Source organism: Arachis stenosperma, chromosome 4, assembly GCF_014773155.1.
Source record: "Arachis stenosperma cultivar V10309 chromosome 4, arast.V10309.gnm1.PFL2, whole genome shotgun sequence".
In the NCBI taxonomy this organism is placed as follows: domain Eukaryota; kingdom Viridiplantae; phylum Streptophyta; class Magnoliopsida; order Fabales; family Fabaceae; genus Arachis; species Arachis stenosperma.
The window spans coordinates 134,181,821-134,203,283 of record NC_080380.1 but is presented as its reverse complement, the minus strand read 5'-3'; the positions used below and the strand labels follow the sequence as shown (position 1 = coordinate 134,203,283).

The 21,463-nt window shown below is 34.4% G+C and overlaps 2 protein-coding genes across 4 annotated transcripts; one reads left to right on the top strand and one right to left on the bottom strand.

Annotated features, from left to right (window-relative positions):
• Positions 1 to 6,526: 6,526 nt before the first annotated feature.
• On the bottom strand, positions 6,527 to 9,274 carry LOC130975585 (serine/threonine-protein phosphatase 7 long form homolog). The gene is made up of 3 exons (XM_057900356.1): positions 9,206 to 9,274; positions 8,007 to 8,749; positions 6,527 to 7,919 (listed from the first exon to the last, which is right to left on the bottom strand). The coding sequence occupies exons 1-3, from the start codon at positions 9,272 to 9,274 to the stop codon at positions 6,527 to 6,529; spliced, it is 2,205 nt and encodes a 734-aa protein (XP_057756339.1).
• A 1,908-nt stretch (positions 9,275 to 11,182) lies between these two features.
• LOC130973558 (homeobox-leucine zipper protein ANTHOCYANINLESS 2-like) lies at positions 11,183 to 20,313 on the top strand. 3 transcript variants are annotated; one of them, XM_057898147.1, is made up of 10 exons: positions 11,183 to 11,950; positions 12,049 to 12,353; positions 12,508 to 12,625; positions 12,821 to 13,543; positions 14,069 to 14,170; positions 14,267 to 14,482; positions 16,759 to 16,933; positions 18,145 to 18,512; positions 19,564 to 19,956; positions 20,039 to 20,313. In XM_057898147.1, the coding sequence occupies exons 1-9, from the start codon at positions 11,732 to 11,734 to the stop codon at positions 19,927 to 19,929; spliced, it is 2,592 nt and encodes an 863-aa protein (XP_057754130.1). In that variant the 5' UTR covers positions 11,183 to 11,731; the 3' UTR covers positions 19,930 to 19,956; positions 20,039 to 20,313. The 3 variants fall into 3 exon arrangements, with proteins under 3 accessions (XP_057754130.1, XP_057754131.1, XP_057754129.1); XM_057898148.1 differs by having other exon boundaries at positions 12,052 to 12,353; positions 19,564 to 20,313; XM_057898146.1 differs by having other exon boundaries at positions 19,564 to 20,313.
• The last annotated feature ends 1,150 nt before the right edge of the window (positions 20,314 to 21,463 follow it).

Here is a 21,463-nt window from a genome sequence, read left to right as displayed (position 1 = left end):
ACTAACTCCCTAACATTACTCTTTATTTTTTACCAACTCGTTATCTGTATAATGGTGACGATTATTTTATGGCTGTGAAATAAGATTTTGAGAAAATTTAAGTGACTAACATATTTTTAGTCAACATGTAGGGAATAAATTCATTTTAGCTAACTTCTTTTATAATCTTTTCCAATTGTTTTTAAATATAAGTGTTAATTGGGGGGAAAACAGTTAATTACTCGACTTTAAAATTTACTCTAAACTTCTATTGGTAACTGTTCATTGCTAAGAATTCGAATGCCCACAATATCACAATATATACTCATCCACTTTAATCACTTAGTTTAAATCTTATAGTTTCATAGCTACATGGTGATCAAATTACATAAAGCAAAATTCTATTTTATGTTTTTGGGACATGGAGATCAGTCATATACTCCAATCCCCAATTTTCATTTAGAATTTTATGTCGTGTTCGGTGTCCCATTCTCGCCTTCGTCACGGCGGCTTTTCCTTCACAATTCTAGTGGTGATGATTTGAATCTCATACTAAAACAGGTTCATGAAAAAGAAATTCTAAAACTGCTCTTCATCCTAAGTTAAATATTTCTAATATTCTTATCTAATTCAATTATATGTATATATATAGATATATATATAAATTAGTGTTGTTGTCGTTAATAACATTACAGAAATATACATTTTTTAAAATTGTGTCGAATTTCTCCTAACATTATAGATTATGCCAGAAAATTATAAAATTGAATTATTTTTATAAAAATGTAGTAGGGAACAAAGATTCCGTCGATTAAAAAGACCAAGGTAATAAGTTTTTTAGTTATTATTTTTATACGAAAAAGTTAAATTTTTTATTAATAATTAATTTTAAGATTTATTATCTAAAACTTGAAAGAATTTAATGTATATACTTTTATATTTTGATTAAATGTTAAGTTTCTTACACAAATAAAAATAATTAATTTTTATGCTTACTTTTTAAAAATAATACTATATATATAGTTATATATCAGTATTAAAAAAATTATATTGGTTATAAAATTAACTCAAAATTAATTTTTTTAAATAATTGAATCTTGATTCTAATTATTAATCATAATATTAGTATTCTCTCTAAATTACATGTAATAAGTATTTGAAGAAAGAGAAGTGAACATATAGATTAAAAAGATAAGTAATAAAAATTTTAAATTAAATAAAAAATTAATAAAAAATATATAATAATAATAATAATAATATATTTTTTGTGAATAATATTACTGGATTTTTTTAATTATATTATTTTATTAATTTTATTTTTTATAGAATAAAAAAATAGAGATAGATAAAATATGAGAGAGAAAGGAAAGAAAGATAAAAGAGAAGAATGAGAGATAGAATTTGCTAATTTTAAAGAGAAAGATTTTATTTTAATTGTAATAAAATAATATCTCGTGACATATTTTAATTTGTCAAATTAGTAATATAAAATATAAATTATAAATTATATATAGAATGAAAATGGCAGAGAGAAATGAAGAAGGAAAGAAATGCATATAAGAAGATGGAGGAGTATTATATATAATTAATTTTAGAAAAAAAATATTTTATTTTAATTTTTAAAATAAAATATTATTTGATACATATTGGTTGTTAAATTAATAATATAATATAATTATATTTTAATTTTAATTACAATTAGAAAATATCATGTTATATATTTTAATTGTAAAATTTATAATTAGTCATTAATAATGATATATAAGAGAGATAGAGTAGATAAAAGAATGAGAGAGATAGATTTGTAAATAGAAGAAAGAGAAATATCATTTAGACATGCTACGAGACTTTTATTTATTCTAAAATTAGACAAATTCTTTGGCGTCTATGAGTTTGGGTGCCAAATTTGTCGAATTTATTTTTATGGTAAGTTTTTAATATTAAAAAATAATTTATTTTTATATTTTTAAATTAAATGTTAATTTTTATTTCTTTTTAATAAATTAGACAATTATATATAGACACTATAACAAACATTCTAAAATTAAATTTGAATAAATATCAAAATTGATCATCAAAAGAATTTTAGATAAAATACTTTAGTCATTAATAAATTTTATTGTCTAAAAATCTTTGAAAATTAATTTGTTGGACATATTAGTTTTTTGTTGTTTTGAAGGAGAATAATTTGTCTTAGAGTAATATTTTTGAGATCTAATGGTCTTGTAATATAATTTGTTAAATAGTAACTGAGGAGTTGAGACTCACTATTGTATTTGATAATCAGATATTGAAACTAAAATTTTAGTCTTAGAATATAAAATTTTAGTCTTTTTAATACCTTTAAAAAGTAAAAACATAATGGACTAAAATTTTTGGGGACAAAAATTAAAATTTTAATAATATTTATTTTTAAAATTATCTTCATTCAACTTTTTAAATTTCATATCTAATCTTATTTTCTTTTTTAACATGATACTAAGACATAATTTAATTTTGGGGCAATTGACATAAATAAATAAAATGAAAGAATTATTTACGTAAATGTGCAAATCTGTTTGTTGTTACGATTTTGTGCAAAATTGAATTTTATGTAAACCGTGGCAACCCACCACAGTTTCTAAACACTCATAAACCGTGGGAGGTCACCACGGATTAGGAAGAAATAGCTTAACATGTAAACCGTGGTAGGTCACCACGGTTTACGAAGGAAAATGGGTGTGCATAAACCGTGGGGAGTCACCACGGTTTATGAAGAGTTAAAAAATGTGGTGGCTTGCCACGGTTTACTCTGACGGAAAATCTATATATATGTGGGTGATTCTAGCACCAGAAGAGATCATTCTCACAATGGCTAGTGAGGAAGAGAGCTTTCTTGCTCTGGTGCATTGCTCTGGAAAAATTAAAAAAAGCAAAAGCAAAGGTGTGAAGTTCACCGACAGAGAACCACTAAGTATTTTTATCAGTTCGTCTATGAGTTTGTCGGACTTGAAGAACAGCATCTTGGAGAAGCTTGGCGTGTTGGGTTCCAAGTGGGTGAAGAAACTATTCTACAAGATTCCAATGGCGGTTGTCTCGACCGGTGTTCAGTACGAAACCTTTGCGGTTAAGTCTGATGAAGATATTAGGGTTCTCTTCTACTGTGTAAGGAGTTTTCCGGAGATCAGAATCCATGAGTTGTTTGCGAAGTTGGAGATTGGTGTCGATAGTTCTGGGGCATCCGCTCCAGTTCCTTGCGTAGCTTCCGGTGGTGGTGCATCTACTTCGATGCCTCCGGTCAGACCGCATCTTCCGCCGGTTCAATCACCTTCTTTTGCGACTGACTTACAACAAACGGAGGTTGTTGGTTCTGTCCCTTTGGAGCATGCAGAAGTCATTGAGCCTCCCAACGTAGTGGGCACCGGTGGTGGCCTCGTGCCTTATCTCGAAGACTTTGGTGGACCTGATCAAGTAGAGAATGCAATGCGTGACGATGAATCTGAAGAGGAGCCTGTTGATATCGATGGTGACAGCGACGAAAACACAGGCGGCGATCCAGATGCGCAACATCGGCCTTCAAGTTCTGCTTCTCATCAATACCCTCCACACTTCTCGACACTAAACTTGGAAGCTCTTGGTCAACAGGAAGACAGTGGTAACAGAGTGGGTAGATCTTCTACAGAATTTGAGATTGGGCAATCTTTCCAGAGTAAAGATGAAGCTGTGCTCAGTGTGAAGGACTATAGCATCCGGTGAGGTGTTGAGTACAGAGTCATCGAATCGGATCATTTGAAGTATCATGGAAAATGCAAGGAATTCGGCAAGGGTTGCACTTGGTTGATTTGTGTAGCGCTTCGTGCACGAAAGGGAACTTGGGAGGTTAGGAGGTACAACGGGCCACACACGTGCCTCGCAACTTCTATTTCAAGTGATCACCGTCAGCTGGATTATAACGTTATATGTGCGAGGATTCTTCCTATGGTTAGGGCGGATGCTGCGGTTACGGTAAAGGTACTTCAAGAAGCGACAGAAGCTGATTACGGTTTCAGGCCTAGTTACAGGAAGGTCTGGTTGGCTAAGCAGAAGGCTGTGGCAGAAATATATGGAGATTGGGAAGAGTCTTACGCGGAGTTGCCCCGTTGGATGCTAGGGATCCAGGCAACAATGCCGGGAACAATCACGGTGCTGAAGACGTCTCCGGTTCAGATTGGTGGTGCTGTTGATGAGTCGAGGGTGTACTTTCACCGACTTTTCTGGACATTTCCACCCTGTATCGAGGCATTCCGGCATTGCAAGCCACTCGTCAGTATTGATGGTACCCACTTGTATGGGAAGTATGGAGGGACGCTCCTGTTGGCGATAGCTCAGGACGGAAACTCGAACATCCCTGCCGATAGCATTCGCCCTTGTAGAGGGGGAAAATGCAGAGTCGTGGTCATTGTTCTTGTCCAACCTACGAGAGCATGTGACTCCTCAGGAGGGTATCCTAGTTATCTCAGATAGGCATAATGGGATCAAGGCGGCCCTTGAGGCACCTGAGAATGGATGGCTGCCTCCTCGTGCATTCCGGGCCTACTGTATAAGGCATGTGGCAGCGAATTTCGCCCTAACGTTCAAAGGTAAGGACTCAAGGAGGTTACTGGTCAATGCTGCCTACGCCAAGACTGAGGGTGAGTTTTACTACTGGTTCGACATCATGCGGACTGAGAATCCAGCAATGTGTGACTGGGCCAACCGTATGGAATATGACAAATGGACCCAACATGAGGATGCTGGTCGACGGTTCGGGCACATGACCACAAACATCAGTGAATGTGTGAACTCCGTGCTAAAGGGTACTCGCAACCTCCCTGTCACATCATTGGTTAAGTCAACCTACGGGAGGCTTGCTCAGCTATTTGTGGTCCGGGGACAGACAGCAGAGGCACAACTCGGAGCCGGCCATGAATTCTGTCAGGCATTGGTCAAGGCTATTGATCGGAACCTTAGAGACTCCAGGTGCTTTACTGTGACATTATACGACAGGCATCAACTAGAGTACACCGTGGCTGAGACAACACCAACGGGGACGTTCTCTCTTGGTAGCTATAGAGTTTCCCTTAAAGATAACCGATGCGACTGTGGGCACTTCCAGGCGCTGCATTATCCATGTTGCCACGCCATTGCCTGTTGCGCCTACTCTCGGCTAAACTGGGCGTCATATGTTCATGAGGTGTATCGTATGACTGAGGTCTTCAACGTTTACAATCATGGGTTTCTCCCACCTATTCCTGAAGGCCTGTGGCCTCCATATGGTGGCCCAACCATTATTCCTGACCCTACTCTGCGGCGTGCAAAGGAAGGTCGTCCAAAGTCAACTAGGATCCGAGGAAGCATGGATCAGTCTCAACAGAATCAGCCGAAGCGTTGTGGGTTATGCCGCCAGCCTGGGCATACGCGAAGGAACTGTCAGCAGCGATCACAAAGTGGTGGAGGTAGGGGTGGCAAACGGGCCTAAACCCGCCGGGCCGGCCCGCGTAACCCGCCAAAAAAGGCGGGCTGGGCTGAAAAATTGGGACCGCCAAATAGCAAAAGCCCGCCTAACCCGCACCGCTTAAACCGCGGGTTTTGGCGGGCTTTGGCGGGGCGGGGCGGGCTTCCCCGCCGGGCTAAGGTTTTTATTAGTGAGGGGGTATTTTTGCAATTTTTTTGTCAATACCTAACTTCTCCCAACCTAACTTACAAGAGTATGAAGATAAAAATTGAGTGTTTTGAATTATGTTTATGTTATTTTGGAGACAATATTTATAATTATGTTTTGGATTATATTTATTTTGCTTTGGAGAGAATATTTATACTTATATTTTGAATGAAAATTTGGTTTATAATTATATTTATTAGATATTTATAATTACAAAGACTTTAATGTTTGTGAATATAAAAAATATAATTTTTTATGCCATTAGAAATTATAAATTTATTAATATGATTGTGAAATTATATATATTACTTAGTAGTTAATAGTAAAAAAAAAAAAAAAAGAGGAGCTTTGGCGGGCTTAGCCCGCCAGCCCGCCAGCCCGAAGTTAGGCGGGGCGGGCTAGGATTCTAGGACCGCCTCATTAGGCGGGGCGGGGCGGGCCAGCCCGCCAAAAGGCGGGCTTCTGGCGGGGCGGGGCGGGCTTCCCCGCTTGCCACCCCTAGGTGGAGGGGATGCTTAGATCTCATGTTGTGTAACCCTTGTCTATGCTGTCTTATTTGTTTCTTGCTCTAAGTAATGTTAGTAATGCGTGATTTTATATTATCAGTTTAATTAAACCTCTTTAGATATCTTTAATAATGTGCATTATAATATAAACCATACATGAACACATGAAATACTCTGAATCAGGCACTCACTACATAGTTAAAAGATAAATAATATTTAACAGTAAGTCTGAAATACATAAACACTAACAATCATGCACATTACATAAAGTAATTAGCATGCTGAATACATAACGTAACTACCATCATCAATACATAACGTACCTAACATGATCAATACATAAATAAACAAACAAAGTACTGGACAAGAACATATAGCATAACTAATCAGAATCCTCAATGGTGTCACTGTCATCGTCATCGAACTGGCCAAGCAAGTGCCCTCCGGTGCCACACAAAGGAGGATGTCTAACCCGCCTAGGTCGCTGATCTGCCGCTGGTGCTGTGGGGTGTGCGGGAGCCGCGCTGAAAGCGGAGGCAGGTGTACCTCCTAAAGCAAACCATGGGTCGGACGGCGAAACTACTGGCTCGTTCAGGTCAACTCCCAACTGAGCCTGAACATCGTCACTGCCTGTCTGCTGAGCACCAAACTGGGCATGCTCCTCAGGCATCTGTGGCCTATAATGGGTCTGATCATCATCCCTAAGCATGTCAGCTATGTCTCTGTAAAACTCGGACTCAGTAACGGGATCAGCAACGTCCACCCCAACAGCCGCGGTCGTAAACTCGGCAAAACCATATGGGCTCACGTTCCCAAACAGCTGTGAGCTAGAACCCACGTCGAACGTCGGCTGAGACATGCCTGCTGCTGATCCAACTACATCCTCAGCGGCGACGTGACTAGTGCCGCCCCCCTGCTCGGATGGTCCTCCATCATGCCCACCTCGACGGTCAGGCCGCGCAGGTGGCCGTCTGCCTCTACGTCGAGGAACACGGTAGTCCACTGGATCCCCAGCCTCAGCTCCAGGAACGTCCTGCTCCAATCGGTCGGCAAACTCCCTCCACTCGCGATCGGTGGTCCGGGTCCCAATACGGCGACGCCTATCAACTCGTCTGTTATCTGGTCTGTCATAAACATGAACTCTAGGAGGTTCCTGGGATGACCCTCTGTGACGCGCCTCCTCAGTCAACACAATCGGCCTCGGATCCTGAAATGCTACATCTGGGGATAGGAACCTGTGCGCCACACGGCACCACCACTCTAGGTAATCTGATGATGGACCCGGGTCGAGGACATGATCGACCCATATGACCGACTGATGCCGGTTCTCCCAATACTGGTGCCACTCCCGATAATATGAAGGAAACCACCGGTCCCCACCCCTACCATCCTTCGCATGTAGCCAATCTATGTTCAGAGCTACATCTGGGAGAGGCTGAACACCGCCGAACTGGGGTAGAACCCTATCCACCTGATGCCACTCGATCGCAGCAAAATATATCAGGCTAGTGACGGCCGTCCATAGCCGTCGGTGCTGATCAACTAGTATCTCCGGATGAATAACAGCAGTAACATCAGCATGAGAATAAGGCTCCCACACAAACTGCATACAGACAGTAAGACGTTCATGAGGCAGTGCCATGTAAGAAAAACTAGATCGACCATCAGTAATGAATAAGTCACTCACATCGTGGACAAGCAGCCGATCAAGTGCAAGGCGTGCGGAAACTAATCTCTGTGCCCCTGCATCGTTCCTCGGAACAAACTCCGCCCACCTACAATTTAAACTGAAATGATGTCAAAACAAACCATAACACAGTAGCAATTTTTACAATTTATGAACGCATATTTTTAAACCATACCTAGAAGCAAGCGGAAAACCAAACCGGTCAAAACCAGTGGGCCTCAGAGTGGGAAACCTCCAGAAAATCCAAGACTGTAGTAGGTGTAGCGGCCCAGCCAAGTTAACGACGTTCCTGTTTGTACCACGACAAAGACACCTATACAACCAGGCTAGTGCAGCGGAGCCCCAGCTATATCTGCCCAAGTCATCCAATGATGCCAGAAAAGGCAACCAGTGAAGGTGTACCCTGTTTGCATTCTTGTCCGCAAACAGCTGGGACGACAACAGCATCAGGATATAAGTGCGTGCGTATACACGAACGGTCTCATCAGTAGCATCTGCAGGGAGAACACGGAACCTCTCGTGGAACCAGGTGTAGCACACTGTCATCTGCTTCACTTTACTCTGCGGAGGTAACTCCCCGAACAACTCCCGGAACCACACCCATGCTGGTTTACCGTGTTCCATCAGATTCTCAAACTCAGTCAAGCACCCACTAACGGGTTCACCATCAATCGGCAAATCCAGCTGATACGCAACATCCTGTAGAGTAATGGTGCACTCACCAAACGGCATATGGAACGTGTGGGTCTCCGGACGCCAACGCTCAATAAATGCGCTAAGCAGAGACTCATCAACCCAGAACCACTGACTGTTTAGCCTAGCAAGATGATACAACCCCGCAGTCTCCAGATACGGTATAATCCGGTCATGTAAGGGCATATTCTGCTGCCGCCTAACGGCTGTAATAACCCTACTAGGCTGCAAAACGTTGGTAATAAATAAATCCCTTAACATACAACCATTACAAACAACAACATACATAATACTGGTGCTAAGATAACTGTGCACATTAAATTCATGGATTCTCTTATCCTCTATTAAATACTGAAGCTAAGAAAATTGTGCCCTCACAACAACAAATTAACAATTTAAATTCATGAAAAAAACCTTTGAATCAAATAAAATAATGATAACAAAATATTGTGCAAAAATACTAAAAACTACACTACGAGGATAAATAAGCATAATAAAATATGCATTACTAACAACACCGATAATATCATTAATATTTACGTTTATAATATTAATCAGAATCACAAAACAAATAAACGTAATAAAATAAAAATATTTACTATCAATATTCCTACTAACATATCAATTGCTATATTAGAATTAAATTTAATTACAATAATAATAACAATAACAGTTACTAACCTCTTCGTCGATATTTCCTGCCACGTGAGCGATGCCATTTAGTCGGTACAATCGATCCTCATCCTCCATTGGCTCCACCACCCACTTCTCCTTCACTGCCTCCAAACCTATTCCCAAACTCTCTCTACCACAATGAATCCAATTTTTTGCCAAAGGTTGCAAATGAATCCGTCCCAGCCTTCAGCGGATTACATATATATATAGATACACGTAAACCGTGGTGGGTTACCGGGTTTTACGTTCAAATTTGCTTCCTCATAAACCGTGGTGACTCACCACGGTTTATGCACACCATTTTGCCTTCGTAAACCGTGGTGACCTCCCACGGTTTACATGTTAAACGATTTCCTCCTAATCCGTGGTGACCTCCCACGGTTTATGTATGTTTCAAAACCGTGGTGGGTTGCCACGGTTTACATAAAATTCAATTTTGCACAAAATCGTAACAACAAACAGATTTGCACATTTACGTAAATAATTCTCCCACTTTATTTATTTATGTAAATTGCCCTTAATTTTGTATACTTTACACTAAATACAATTTATGATACACAGACACTGATATGGACACGGGACACGACACGATACGGGACACGCTGACGCGCGAATTTTAAAATCTTATAAGACATGGGACACACACATATATATAAAATATAAAGTATTTTTTAGATAAATTATAATGATATTTTGATATTTTATTGATATTAAAATATAAATTAATTTTTTTAATTATTTTTAATTTCTTATTTTAATTATATCAAATATTTCAAATATTTTTTGTTTTAATAAATAATAATATATACTATATCTAAATTTATTTTAAGAATATATGTTAAAAATAATATTGGACATACTGACGACGCGTGATGGTATTTAGGTGTGTCCACGCGTGTCCGGTGAAGAATTTTTTATTAAGACATAATTTAGATACAGCAGACACGCGTATCAGATAAGTGTCGGTGAGTGTCGTGTGCAAAATGTATTCAACACACGGATACGGTAACTCAGCAAAATATCTATGCTTCATAGATATTACAAAAACTTAATTTAATTTAAATTTTTTACTCTGTCTTTTTTTTCAAACGCAACTTTATAGATTTATTTGTCTAATACACATATTAAAACATTAATTAAAACATTTATTTGACTGAAAAACCAATTTGTTCGATGAAAATATTTCTCAAAAATTTCTAAAAAGTAAAAATTTATTAAATATTAAAATAAGAGCGCCATAAAATGCTAAACCTCTTTTTGAAGAGTATACAAAAGAAGCACTTAATCCTAAAAAAAAGCACGCATTTGTGCTGCGAAAAAATCAATTATTTTTCCAATTTAGTTTTTTTTTAGAGATTACTTCGAATATTGACGCATTAAATTTTTTTGAGCATCCTAGTCACCTCGTCAACTTTAATTTTTCTTCCAACATTTAATTTTATCAAGAAGAATCTTGACCTTTTATTCTCTACACATGACCTATTTTGGGTACATGAATATTGACCGAGAAAAATAAATACTACTACTCGTTTTATATTATTTAATATTTATCGAATTAATTTGATAGATTTCTTACCTTAATTACAATTTGAGCGTTGAATGTGAGGTTTGTATATATAATAATACAATAGTATCTTAAAAAATATTTAGGAAATGATAGTAGTAAGTAGTAACACCGTTTTGTTTGTTACTCTTTTGAGGTAGTAACAGTTTGCCAAAAAGGTGGTATCACCGTGTGAAAAGTCAACTACCCCTTTTTGGATTCATTCATTTTTGTAAGGCTTTCAAGAGCCCACATGTGTATGCGTTTTATCTCTCTGTCCTTTCTCCCTCTCTCTCTTCCTCCTTTCTTATCTGTGCAAAAATCTATAAGCAGTTTCATTTTCTAAAGTCTAAGCCTTTTCTTTAAAGATATATATTTTTTTTTTCAGCATCTTGGAAGCTTTTCAGCATAGTCAATTAGCTTGGCTTAGCATGCATAGTCATAGAACGAGACATATCACTCATCACTCAAATAGTAGTAGGAGGGGTAGGGTTACCATGCTTCATTTTTAACCACACCTCATCACTGAAACTTCTCTCTCTCTCTCTCTCTCTTAGAGTCTTCTCTTCTTCCTTCACCATTCACAGTAGTACTACAAGCTTTCTATTTGCTCTTTCTTTCTCTCCAACTACTAGGAAGAAAGAGAAAAATAATAGAAATCTATTACTATTGTTATTATTATTTGCTTTTTTCTTGCTAGACATTGGGGCTTTATCCTTCTGTCTTCTCTCTCTTTTTCCGTCCTTTGTTTTCCTCCTTAGCTTGAAAAAGGTTGAATTTTGATCACGCCTTCAAGTATATAACGCTGATTCTGAGATACCCTTTTCATATTTCGAGGTCCTCTATTCATTGAAAATTCTGGGGGTACCTGAATTCGCTCAGAAAATGAAAAATCATTGATGACTTTCTCTGCTAAGTCATTTCAGCTTTGCTAGAATAAGAAAAAGGTTAGAGGGAAGGACAAAAGGGAAGCAAAAGTGGCTACTTTGATGAGTTTTGGGGGGTTCCTTGAGAACAAACAAGGTGGTGGTGGTGCTAGAATGGTAGCTGAAATACCTTACAACAACGGTTCTTCAAACCACCACCACCACCACCACCACCACATGGAAGCAGCAACAGCAGCGACAATAATGGCTTCTGGTGCAATCTCACACCCTCATTTGGCCAAATCCATGTTCAACAACTCACCTGCTCTCTCTCTAGCACTTGTAAGACATACACAAATTCATTCATATCATATCTTTTTTATCTTGGATTTTGATGGTGTTAGTTGCTTATTGCTTTACTCTTCTCTTTTTTTCTTTAGCAGCAAACAAATATGGATGGGCAAGGGGATGTGATGAACAATAATAACAGGTTGTTGGTGGGTGATAATAATAATAATAACAATCCTAATACTAATAATAATAATAATTATGAGGGAAACATGATGAGCAACAACAATGGTTTGAGAAGGAGCAGGGAAGAAGAGCATGAAAGCAGATCTGGGAGTGATAACATGGACGGTGCCTCAGGTGATGATGATCTTGATGCTGCCGACATCAACAACAACAAACCCAGGAAGAAGCGTTACCACCGACACACCCCTCAGCAAATTCAAGAACTTGAAGCGTACATAAACAACTCTTACTTTCATTTCATAAAAGACAAAAAAAGTTGATTTTTTTTTTTTAAAAAAGTTTATTTCTTCTCTCCTTTCTTCAAGGTTGCATCAATTTTTGATGGGGTTTATGATTTTTTTTTTTTTTTTGGATTATGGTTTTAGGCTGTTCAAGGAGTGTCCTCACCCTGATGAGAAGCAAAGGCTTGAACTAAGCAAAAGGCTATGCTTGGAAACAAGGCAAGTGAAGTTTTGGTTCCAAAATAGAAGAACTCAAATGAAGGTAAGGAAGGAATCACATTCACATACAAGACATATACACAAATCCCAATTAGTCCTAACCAATTTTTGCAAGTCATTTTCACACTTTTACATAAAGTGCAAAAGGAAATTTCTCTTGCTATTGTGGAGTGTGGACCATTGAAACCTTAAATTTTTTTTCTCTTTGTTTATGAATGTTTTTGTTTTTCTGTGTTAGACACAATTGGAACGCCATGAGAACACATTACTCCGGCAAGAGAACGATAAGCTTAGAGCAGAAAACATGTCATTGAGGGAAGCAATGAGGAACCCCATTTGCACAAACTGTGGAGGACCAACCATGATTGGTGAAATCTCATTGGAAGAACAGCATCTACGAATCGAAAATGCGAGGTTAAAGGACGAGTTAGACCGGGTGTGCGCACTCGCCGGAAAGTTCTTAGGCCGGCCCATTCCCTCAATTGCCCCTCATCCTCCATTGCCAAACTCAAGCTTAGAGCTTGGAGTTGGAAACAACAATAACAGCAACAATGGAGGCTTTGTTGTGGGTTCAACAATGCCATTAGGGCCTGATTTTGTTGGAATGGGCATTTCATCAAACACCTTAGGGGTGTTATCACCAACACCACCAAGCAGGGGAATTGCAACAACAAATGGGATGAATTCTTCAAATACATCATCTGGGTATGAGAGATCAATGGTTTTGGAGCTTGCATTGGGTGCAATGGATGAGCTGGTGAAGATGGCACAAAGTGGAGAACCACTTTGGATAAGGGGAATGGAAATGGGAGGAAGGGAAGTGTTGAACCATGAAGAGTACAGTAGAACAGTGACACCTTGCATTGGTTTGAGACCCAATGGGTTTGTCTCTGAGGCTTCTAGGGAAACTGCCATTGTCATCATCAATAGCTTGCCTCTTGTTGACACTTTAATGGACTCAGTAATTTCTTTCAACTACCAATTTTTTTTTCTTCTCTCATTATTCTTTATATTCTCATTTCTTTCTCTTTCATTTTATTTTAATGTGTAAAATTCATCTATTTTCAAATCAAATATTATTGAATCGAAAACAGAAATCACTCTACATTTAGCTGGATCTTTTTTAAAATAGAATGCGATTGATTTTAGTTTGTTTTCACTAAATTCAAAAATATTTTTATAGGTATAAACAAATTGAGGTAAAAATAAAAAAATAAAATTTTATTATTTTTATTTTTTTATAAAATTTTAAAAATAAAAAATATTAAAAACAAAAATAAAAATAAAATGCAATCTAAATACATCCTTATTTTTCTTATTTCATATTTCAGTTTTTTTTATGTTTAATTTGCTTTGCTAATCCAAATTTTTGTTAGTTTGTTAAATGTATTTATTTATTTTTTCTCATGCATTTAAGTTGATGTATGTAATATTTACGGATATATTGTGTATAACTTATTTGCATTATTATCTTTTTCACACGCAGAATCGATGGTCAGAAATGTTCCCTTGTATGGTTGCAAGAACTTCTACAACAGAAGTGATATCTAGTGGAATAAATGGAACTAGAAACGGTGCACTTCAACTTGTAAGTTAACTAATTAAATTAGATATTTTATTTTTTATTTTTTTTCTATTGAATTTAACTAACTGATAATAAAATAAAATAAATTTGAGTCATCAGATGCAAGCTGAACTGCAAGTGCTTTCACCACTGGTTCCTGTTAGAGAGGTCAATTTTCTAAGATTTTGCAAACAACATGCAGAAGGGGTTTGGGCTGTGGTTGATGTGTCCATAGACACCATTAGAGAACCTTCTTCTGCTGCACCAACTTTTGTTAGCTGTAGAAGACTCCCTTCTGGTTGTGTTATACAAGACATGCCTAATGGTTACTCTAAGGTAATAATTTAATTTAATTTAATTTTTCTAATAATTATTATTTCATTGGTGTTTGGTTGTAGATGCATGATTTTATTGTGTTATTACTGCATTTTTAGTATCCCAATAATCTCTTTTTGAAGACAGTAAAAATGATTTACATTCTGTCCAAACATTGTGTTGTGAATAGTATTATTATATAAATGTTGTAGCATAGTACTATAGGACTAAATTGTACTATATCATCTATACACATCAGCTTTGATGTTTTCCTCACATTTATTGTATTTTTCCCAAGTGGTTGCAAGTAAATGCAACATGGTAGTTGAAATTTTTAAAATAAACTTAACTAATAATAATATTTATGTCTCTATAATAAATTTAGCAGTATTATTATTATTAATATTATTTTAAAGTTGGGGGGAAAACACCAGGCTAAGGAATCATGGGGCTTTTGCATTTCCAAGCCACATATAAAAAGAGCTCCTAATTCAAAGTAACACTCATAAACTAGTTTTAGTGTATACTCACTGTAGAACCATTCTGTCAGTGATGATTCCCATAATAATATTTATATATTTAATTTAGCTTCTCAAAGAATTTGCACCCTGGGTTAGGATGCTTCTTCCCCTTGTCCCTCATCAATTATATTCCAGACTTCAGTTCTCAGCAATAAATTTTCTATATCTCCCTTGAATAATACAACATGTTGCACAAATCTAGGTTAATCCATATCATTAGTTTAATCAATAGAAGCCTCTCCTATTACTTAAATTTCTGTACCATGTATGTAACACATTAATTACGTATATCCAATAATAATAAATAATAATTTTGCCACCTACTTCTTGATCCTATAAACAATTCATATGATGTTTCTATTCCAATCTTTTATGCTACATCGGTAGTAGCATTGTTATTCAATATATAACAATATGTGACCTGGTTCCAGCACCCTATTATAAAAGTGTATATAGGTCTCTTACATTTAAATTAAATAAATTATTTAGAATAATGCAAAGACCCTCTTCGAGTCAAAACCAAAGACTGAACATTTTGTCTGTATCTTATGGGTGTTTGGGGCCATATTTACAAATCTCGATGCTCCTTAACACGTTGCACGTAGCTCCTCCAAATCCTGCATTACTTTATCCACTACTAATTTTTTTATTGTTCTTGATCTGATTCCATCAGATGAAGATACCTTCTCCCTTCCTTCGCCACAATCTTTAGGCTTCTTCCCGAGGTTTTCTTTCTATAGTCTATGTGCTATATATGCTTTAGGATTTTAAGAAGTGGAATAATAATTAGAAATATTGAAATTTAATCATCTTTTTAGAAGATTTATATTTATATATATACTAGCTAGTATATATATGTATTCAGATAACAGAAACAGTGACAAGTAACATAGTTTTTGTATCTCTTCTCTCTAAATTGGTGTTAATATATTATTTAGAGGAGTGCTAAGAGGCCAGTAGAATCTGTGATGTTTAGTCATCAATTAGTTATCATTAATATTTTCAATGATGTGAGATGATATTTAATGGTGTAAAATTAATCATTTTTCTTTTGATGGTTAAATATTGACCAGATTTTAACAAATGTGCTGGCCCTAGACTTTCTCAATTATTTATTATAAAATACTCCTTAACATTGTCTAATAAATATATTGCCAGAGAGATATACAATAAGTTATAAGTAATGCCACTTTTTTTTCTATGAAATATCTATATATGTTCTTTTTCTTTTTATTTATATAAGATTAAAATAAATTGTTTTGTAATCTATTTGATTAAAAAACATTCTTTAATCAGTATTATAGTTATATATAAATTAGTGATAGTGATTTGTTTCAGTATAATATTATTGTGATAAATATTTTTTATTATAAAAATATTTAATTTATAACTTTTTAAATATTTTATATTATTATTATTTGAATTAGATAAACAATTGTCACTAATTTAAACATATAATTATAATAATTATTAACGAATATTTTGGTCAAGTGAGCTAAAAAATAGCTTTATTTTAATATTTTATGGGAGGAGAGTGTTATTTTCTTTTAAATTAATTTGCCCTTTTTTTCTTTTACAACGAACATGTTCTCTCACCCAAGAAGGGCATAAAAATTTGGCTTTTGCACGAAAACTAGGTCACGGGCACACTTAGCAAGTGTCCTTTGTCGTGTACTATATACTTAAAATTAATGGCACGCATAGAACAGTTATTACTGACTATATTGCAACATTATTATAAAATGAGAGAGTAAAATTAAAATGATATAAATGCAGGTGACATGGGTGGAGCATGCAGAATATGATGAAAGCCAAATCCACGAGCTGTATAGGCCATTGGTGAGTTCAGGAATGGGGTTTGGTGCACAACGTTGGATTGCAACTCTTCAACGCCAATGCGAGTGCCTAGCCATCTTAATGTCCTCTGCTGTTTCCCCTCCTGAACACTCTGGTTAGTTAGTTACTTATATGCATTAATTATAGAAAAATATTAGGAATCATCAAAATTTATTATTTTTTGCCGTTACTTAATCATCAACTCAATTTTTTTATTTATTTTTTTTAAAAAAATACTATTTGTATACTAAAATCAGGTATCAATGTATTTGTGTATAAATACATCTGTAGTTTAATTTATTTTTAATGTGTATTTGTATTTTAACATGTATTTTATACTAATGACTGATTTTAGTGACTGATTTTAATGTAAACGTAGCATAATTTTTTTTAATCTAATAATAAAAAATAAAATAATAAATTATGATGATCTTTAAAATTTTTCTTGATTATATCAACAAATATTCACACGATCTAGCTAACTACCAATTATTGTTAATTAAATTTTATAATAAATAAGCATTAGTGGTTAATTAGGTTATCTTTGTCTAATAATTTATCTACTATACCGAGTGTCTAAAGTTTATTATACAAAAATATTTGAGGGTCATATATAGTTTGAAAATAAAAAGAAAAGCTATAAATTTTTTTTATGGTATTTATTTTTTATTTAGTTATTATTGATAAAATAAATGAATAATTTTAGATGTAATAAATATATAATTATATATATTATATATATAACTATAAATATTAAATTAAATAAAATAATTTTAAATTATTATGTTATGAATAAATTGCATAAAATAAAAGGTACTTTATAAAACTATCTTTAGTGTTAATATTCACTATTTTTACTATTAATATCTACTAGACTCTATACTCACATTCACTTAGCTTATTCCAATTTACTAAACAGCTTTTTATTAGAAAAATAATTTATATACAAAAGCTATAAGAAAAGGGATTTATTAGTTAAAATAGACATTTAATTGTATACTCTCACCGTATTATTAAACTGACTATCATATATATATATAATGCATTTATAAAAAGAATACATATATAGAACTAATTTTTAAGTAGTTAATTATTTTATTATAAAATTAATGTTTTAACTTTTATTTTTTAAAAATTTAAGATAAAAAGGAAAATTTAGAAAAATTATATTGTATGAAAAATTAATTCCCTAGTTTTTTTTTTAATTTAAATATGATAGATGTAATGCTACGACATTATGTACAAAATAATCACAAAAACTACGATTCATCATGCACCCTAACTCAACGAGTTATATTTGTTAATTTAAATTTTAATTATTGGCAGCAATAACATCGAGTGGAAGGCGTAGCATGCTGAAGCTGGCGCAACGCATGACCAACAACTTCTGCGCCGGTGTTTGTGCCTCAACGGTGCACAAATGGAACAAGCTCAACGCCGGCAACTTCGGCGAAGACGTGAGGGTGATGACAAGGAAGAGCCTTGATGATCCTGGGGAGCCTCCTGGGATCGTCCTGAGCGCAGCCACATCCGTGTGGCTGCCAGTCTCGCCCCAGAGGCTCTTTGATTTCCTCCGCGATGAGAGGCTGAGGAGCGAGTGGGACATACTTTCCAATGGCGGACCCATGCAGGAGATGGCTCACATTGCCAAGGGACAAGACCATGGCAACTGTGTTTCACTACTACGAGCCAGTGTAAGTTTTCTATTTCACACTATTCATATTCTTATATTTTTTTATTTAATGTTAGCGTTACTTTTTAGTATATCATTATATTAGTTATTTGATATTCAATTAATTGATTTAATTGTGCATTAGAAAGTGACAAAGATAAGGGGAAAAATAGAGTATGTTTTTGTTTGGTATTAAGAATAAGATTGAATAAAATATGTTTTGGGAGAATGTTTTCAGCCTTGGTTTATTGAAAATGATAGGATAAGGTTGGATTTTATTAAGAGAAATGAATGAATTAATGGATAGATATGTTAACTTATTTTCTCATAATTAATGGTTTCGAAAACAATGAATAATACGATAGGGAGCGTCTTCCTAAGAATAGTACTTGTTCAATATTAAACGACAATTTTTAATTATAACAATGTAACTCTTTGCGTTATAGTATGATTTCATTCTGAAAAATATTGAAACGAAAACGAAAACGAAAACTCCTTCTAATTTTAATCAATTTGTTTAGACTAAAAATCTAATAGTTTTTCTACATATTATTATTATTATTATTATTATTATTATTATTATTATTATTATTATTATTATTATATCCAACCTGTGAAGGTAGCTATATTAGTTTGCATTGTTGTTTAGTGAGAAAAATGTCCGTGAGATGAAGGAAGAAAACGTCAAATGTAGATTTTGTCGTGTAGTGTTGGGATGAAAAAGGTGAAATCAAGAAGGGACAGGTTCGGAAATATTGGAAGTATCTATCAAGACAACTCTCAGCAGAAATAGGGCAGCGTTTGTTTCAGCATAACTTTTGCCCAAAAAAAGTCAAAATAACAGCAACTTTTGTCAACTTTCTACCTTTTTTTATTTTATTATTTCTCACTTCTCACTTCTGACCTCATTGTTTCTTGCTAAAATAAATTCTTTCCCAAAATAAATTTAATTTCACAAGAAGGAAAAGAAAGTGGTACCAAGGTTTGACTAGCCCCCCATACTGACCTCAAGGAAAATGACAACACAAAAATACTGATTATATATTTTTTTATTTCTATTTTTTCTTCTTCAGGCTATGAATTCAAATCAGAGTAGCATGTTGATATTGCAAGAGACATGCACAGACGCGTCTGGGTCGCTTGTAGTGTACGCGCCAGTGGACATTCCAGCCATGCATTTGGTCATGAATGGTGGTGACTCGGCTTACGTGGCGCTTCTGCCATCTGGATTCGCCGTTGCACCTGACGGATCCGGTGGCAGAAACGACCAGAATACTGTGTCACAATCAGGAGGTGGGTCACTTCTCACGGTGGCATTTCAGATACTCGTGAACAGCCTCCCTACGGCGAAACTCACGGTGGAGTCGGTGGAGACGGTGAACAACCTCATCTCATGTACGGTTCAGAAGATAAAAGCGGCACTTCAATCCGAGGGTTGACTGTCACGTGACGCAATATTCGGTCGCGTGAGTCCTTTCTTTTTATTTTTTCTTTTTGTTGGTTTAGAAGATTAATTAATTTACATTGAGTATTTATTTTATGTACCAGCATTTGTGTAGATTATGATTGTAATAGGTGGCGCGTGTGAAAGACGCGAGGGGTGAGGGGTGTTTGAGTCAAGAACGAACCGCGCGTGGAGAAGAATTCCTTGCATGGTGGTAAGGATCCGAGTTTGTGGGTTATAGGATCCTTAACACAAGGCAAGGGTGGTGGTTCGGGTATTGACTTGGGTCGACCCTTTGTTTAATTAAACAATGATCAATTAGAAAAGTGTAAAAAAAAGAAAAGAGTCGAAATGGTAATATTTATATTTATTGGTACAATATCATCATTTGGATTTGTATTTGCTTGGGAAAATAATGCATATCGATCTCTTTGCTTAAGCAACAAGAATGGCAAAATGAATTTTGGACGAAAAATGTTACAAAAAATTAATTGCTAAATTAATTATTATATATTTTGTTATAAATATAAATGTTTTTAATTTATTTTAAATATATAATTTATATTTTAGTTTATAATTTATACGAATAGCTAATTTTTTTATATATTTATAGCATGTATGATTGATTTTGGAGGAAAAGAAAATGAGTAGTGGTATTTTATGAGCAGAGGGCAATTTATATAAATAAATTTTAATTTTCATGCACACAACATATAAAAAGTTTTATATAGATATTTATTATCTAATTAATAAAAATAATTAATTTTTAAATTTATTATTTAAAAAATTATTTAAATCTATAAATCTAATTGAAATATTGTATATAAATTAAAATAAAATTTTTATAAGTATATATATATATATATATATATTCATATCATTCTTCTAATTGGATTAAGGAAATATAGAAGGAAAGAAAATGGATAAAAATATGAAATTTTTTGTTGTTTGGATAAAAAAGGAAAATAGGATGGAAGAAAAAAATAAAGTGAAATTTACTAGAGAAGAAAATAAAGAGAAAATGTGTAAACAAGAATAAAATTATTAATTCACCCTTTAATTAATAAAAGAAATAAAAAGTTCTAAGGATATTAATATAATTTTCGTTTATTATAATTTTTTTTCTCAATTTTTTTTAAATAGAACAAATTTTTTTCTTTATTTTTTATTTATTTTTTCTTTATCCAAATAACACATAAAATAATTTTTTTTATTTTTTTATTTTTCATCATCTATCCAAAAAAAAAAAATAGTAGCATGGGAAGTATCTATTACATGAGATAAAATTTGAAAATATAAATCGAATTCACATTTTATTTGATAGTTGAAGTGATCTAAGTAATTAAAGCAACAAAAATTAACTATTAAATCAGTTACGTGTATAAAATATATAATAACTAATTTGATAATAATTTATATATATATGTAAAATTTTTGTTAAAGCAAATATTGTCCCATATATATTACAAGTATAGGTACGGATAATATATATTTCTATCTATTTATAGGTGAATTTTATAATACTTATA